Source organism: Etheostoma cragini, chromosome 15, assembly GCF_013103735.1.
Source record: "Etheostoma cragini isolate CJK2018 chromosome 15, CSU_Ecrag_1.0, whole genome shotgun sequence".
Taxonomy (NCBI): domain Eukaryota; kingdom Metazoa; phylum Chordata; class Actinopteri; order Perciformes; family Percidae; genus Etheostoma; species Etheostoma cragini.
Window position 1 is genome coordinate 1,167,846 of NC_048421.1, and position 4,679 is coordinate 1,172,524.

A 4,679-nucleotide genomic window follows, 5' to 3' on the forward strand; every position below is an offset into this window, starting at 1 on the left:
ACCAGAGCAGGGGGAATGAGAGTGGGAAACACCAGAGCAGGGGGAATGAGAGGAGGAAACACCAGAGCAGGGGGAATGTAAGAGGGAAACACCAGAGCAGGAGGAATGAAAGAGGGAAACACCAGAGCAGGAGGAATGAGAGGGGGAAACGTTAACGACGGCTGGTGGAGCTCACCTCTCCTGGTCCGAGAGCTGCCGGTGACCCTGCAGCCAGGCAGCGATGCGGGGGTGCTGGGGCAGCGTGTACTGGGAGCACGACGTCTGCAGCGCTCGGATCTGGGACAGCACCTCAAACTCCTGTTGGTACGGCAACGAAAGGCAGCGTTATTCGTACAGCACATTAAGTGTTTTACATGAAAATATTAACATAGTGAAGGCTACATTGCAGTATAGGAAATTAAGCATTAAAAAGCCATAAAAAAACGTCAAAATAAAATACAAAAATATAAAATTTACATTGCAGTACATGAAATTAAGCATTAGACAGCAAAGAAACCGTCAAAATAAAATACAAAAATTAAAAGTTAGAATGCAGTCTAAGAAATTAAAGAATTAAAGAGTAGTTAAAAACCGTCAAAATAAAATATGGTCACTTTTTCCAACATTTTTCTTCTCAATTTTTCCAACTTTTTGGTCACTTTTTTCAACGTTTTGGTCACTTTTTTCAACGTTTTGGTCACTTTTGACCCGAGGACAACATGAGAGTTGAAGAAAAACACGTATTGCTGGTGATTCATATCCCTGTTCACATCCTTTCATATGAATATAGAGCGGTTTATTATGATGTCTCATGTTTAAATGCTCCATGACATGTTTCATCTGTTACACAGTGAATAATCACTAATCAAATCCCAATAACTGGCAGAATTAGCCCAAAAACCCCTTTGTACTTTTCTTCTCCCAGTATAAAAACAAAGAGGAAGAGATGAAGAGGAACTCACCCTCCTCCTCTTCTCGAAGTTGATGAGCCCCCCCTGTCAGAAGAGGAGATCGTTAGCATATCTTAATGATTAATAGGATCACAACAGGACACTTTTATTTACTTTAACGTCCCCGGTTCAGCTTTCACACAAAGTAAATACATGTTCTAAAACACACTGGTGTCAAACTCAAGGCCCGCGGCCCAAATCTGGCCCCTCGCGGATTTTCATTTCAGTTTGTCACGTTTTCCAGTGTTTTTTTCTGGCAGTTTTTCAACGCTTTGGTCACTTTTTTTGACCGTTTTTTTCACTTTTCCACCCCAAAAAATGATCTCGCCTTTTCCAACGTTTTGTCACTTTTTCTACATTTTAGCCAGTTTTTTCAACATTTTAAATTTTTTTCTGCAGTAAAAAATAAAATAAAATGATCTAATTTTTTCTAACGCTAGTTAGAAAACGCTAACTCTAGTCACTTTTTTTTACTGATTTTGTCAGTTTTTCCAACGTTTTTCTCTCTCGCTTTTTCCAACAATCAAGTCACCTTTTCGACCGTTTTTGTCACTTATTCCAACATCTTTTTATCGAGCTTATTCCAACGCTTTTATTCACGTATTCAACCTTTTATCCACGTTTTTTTCCCACTTTTTCTACATTTTAGTCAGTTTTTCCAACATTTTTTATTTTTTTTCTGCAGTTAAAAAACAACATTCTCTCGCTTTTTCTAACGTTTTTGTCACTTTTTCAAACGTTTTTCTCTCTCGCTTTTTCTAACAATCATGTCACTTTATCGAAGTTTTGGTCACTTTTTTCCCCCAAAAAAAATTATTTCGCCTTTTCCAACGTTTTGTCACTTTTTCTACATTTTAGTCTGTTTTTCCTAAGTTTTTAAATTTTTTCTGCATTTTTCAACAAAAAACATTATCACTTTTTTTTAACGCTTTTGGACACTTTTTAGACTGTTTTTGTCACTTATTCCAACATCTTTTTTTCGCGCTTTTTCCAACACTTTATTCACTTATTCAACCTTTTATTCACGTTTTTTTCCTCACTTTTTCTACATTTTAGTCACTTTTTTCTAAGTTTTTGTCAGTTTTTTTCTCTTGCTTTTTCCAACAATCAAGTCACTTTATCTGTGTTTTGGTCACTTTTTCACAAAATTAAATAATTTTGTTCACTCCGCTGTACAAACACATTTCTTGCAAGTAACGAAAATGCTTAGGGGAAATGTATCAGAGTAAAGGTTCAGTCTATATGTTATTTATTTAGTTTAGTTATTTCTGGAATAATATACATGATTTAATGAGATATTGTTCTGTACAATATAGAGTGTCCAGTACATCCTGTACCTCCACCGTGTCTGGCAGCGCGGTGTCCAGCATGGTGAGCACGGTCAGATAGGTGCCCAGGTAAGGAACCACGCCCATGGAGGTACTCTGGAGAGACAGGTAAACACAGGGGTGAAAGTGGGGCGGTGGCAACGCATTACGGAATAGCATGCAATGTTATGTAACTGTTACCCAGCAGCAGCTTCCTGTGTCACTGTATCTGGTTATTTATGCTCTGTGTCACTGTATCTGGTTATTTATGCTCTGTGTCACTGTATCTGGTTATTAATGCTCTGTGTCACTGTACCTGGTTAATAATGCTCTGTGTCACTGTATCTGGTTATTTATGCTCTGTGTCACTGTATCTGGTTATTTATGCTCTGTGTCACTGTACCTGGTTAATAATGCTCTGTGTCACTGCATCTGTTTATTAATGCTCTGTGTCACTGTATCTGTTTATTAATGCTCTGCGTCCCTGTATCTGGTTATAAATGCTCTGTGTCACTGTATCCGATTATTAATGCTCTGTGTCACTGTATCTGGTTATTAATGCTCTGCGTCCCTGAATCTGGTTATAAATGCTCTGTGTCACTGTATCTGGTTATTAATGCTCTGTGTCACTGTATCTGGGTATTAATGCTTTCCTTCTTGCAATAAATGGGTCGATATTGCACAACTTTCCCGTGAGACGAGTCCCAGTTACTGTGCAGCGCTGTGGGTTCATGTTACGGCCCAGGAGAATGTGCATATGACTCATAAGAGACCCGTCCAGTCTATTATTACCGTCCCATAATCCCGCTGATCTGGGGCCATTTGAAACTTGCAGAGCGAGGCTAAAGATAGGTTTGGATTTACATGCCATGTCAGACATGCTCCACCCGCACTAAACCCAGCTCTCTTTTGGCTTTTAGAGTTGTTTCACACCAAAAAAGGGCTTTTCATGCTTCTTTTTGAAAAGCTGAATGTAAACCCGCGTGAAAAATCACAAAAAAAACATAAGTAATTACCACATTTTGCTACATTCCTGCTATGAAAATGCCCAAAAGGAAGGTTGGTTGGTGCTTTATGGCAATGGGCTTCTAATCTAATGTCTTTAAAAAAATGTTGGACGCGTGTCTCACCCTGCAGGCGGCTTACCATCTGTCTGGGGAAGGGACACCGCTTGGATAACTTTGGAGAAACGTTATCCACGGTCGCTTGGCCTCCGTCCTGTCGAAGAAGGTCACACAGAGCTTTATTCAGTTGTAGGTCATATTAGAAGTGAGTTTAATACAATCAAATAAAAACAAACCTAGCAGGATTCATATCTGCTGCATGCATGCTTATCTTTGAGAGAAAACTGTAAACAGGCTTTTGAAATAGAGCCTGAGCGATATAACGGCATTTCCCTAATAAATCCATTATGGGGACAATTTTCACTGGAATTATAGATTGGGTCTTTTTTAAATGTGGAGAATTGTTGTGCCCAGTAACACACAACGGTGTTAATGATACAGGAAACTGTACAAAGTACAACGACTGTTTAACGTATTGAAAACATATTTGGAAATGATTATCCTCCGAAGCACATGGATGGGTTTATGTTAGTTTAATATTCCCAGGACTGTTTTAGCAGAGTGTTAATGGGAAACTAGGGCACAGCACATTGTGTTCCCTCTTTTCTGATATGAAGTCTCCTGAAGGCAACTGCGTCAGAGGCCACCTGTGTCCAGTTACAGTGAAGTCAATAGATCAGAGTCAGACCAGTGTGCTACAAACAGCAGCCAAGCAACTTGCTCTGCTATTCACTTCCTCTTCCAACCTCTAAAGAGATATTATGATATGTTTAGCCATTGTTAACGTATTCTTCTTTTCACTATTCACTGTATCCAGGCGCTGCCTTTTATTAAGGAGGCTTTATCTCTGTGAACACAGTCACAGCCTTATCGCTGTTTCTGACAGCTAGAGTTAAAGAAAACACTTATGAGTGAATGCTTCGAAGGGGCCTCCCTCCTACACAAGATAATAATTAAACAGGATACACAAGTTAATGTATAATAAATCATATTCTTTTGTTGAAGAACTTGTTTCATAATAGAGCCTGACCAATACCGATATTTGGTTATTAAAAAATCTGATATATCGGGTGATATATATTTCAAAAAATAAAAACAGAAATGCGTAACAAAACATGAACAGATCTCCCTAACATTAGTTATTTGTAGTTATTTATCTCACTAAAATAACATGATAATTTGTTTTATTGTTGCAACAGAACATCAAAATATATTAAAGTTCTGATAAATTAAATGTATAAAAATAAAAACTTAAGATATGAAACTTAAAGTCCTTTGAACAAAAATCTGTGTTGTCAACGGGGACGTTGTAGAGCGTCCTCTGGTGGACAGACTATGCAACACCATCACTAACAGGGACGTTGTAGAGTGTCCTCTGG

General features: G+C 38.4%; 1 protein-coding gene across 1 annotated transcript in view; it reads right to left on the reverse strand.

The window, feature by feature from the left end:
- LOC117958295 (ral guanine nucleotide dissociation stimulator-like 1) overlaps positions 1 to 4,679 on the reverse strand; it is a 43,702-nt gene that overhangs the window by 4,679 nt on the left and 34,344 nt on the right. Inside the window, 4 exon segments of the mRNA XM_034894625.1 lie at positions 123 to 297; positions 942 to 974; positions 2,267 to 2,353; positions 3,383 to 3,454. Coding sequence (XP_034750516.1) covers positions 123 to 297; positions 942 to 974; positions 2,267 to 2,353; positions 3,383 to 3,454 — 367 coding nt within the window.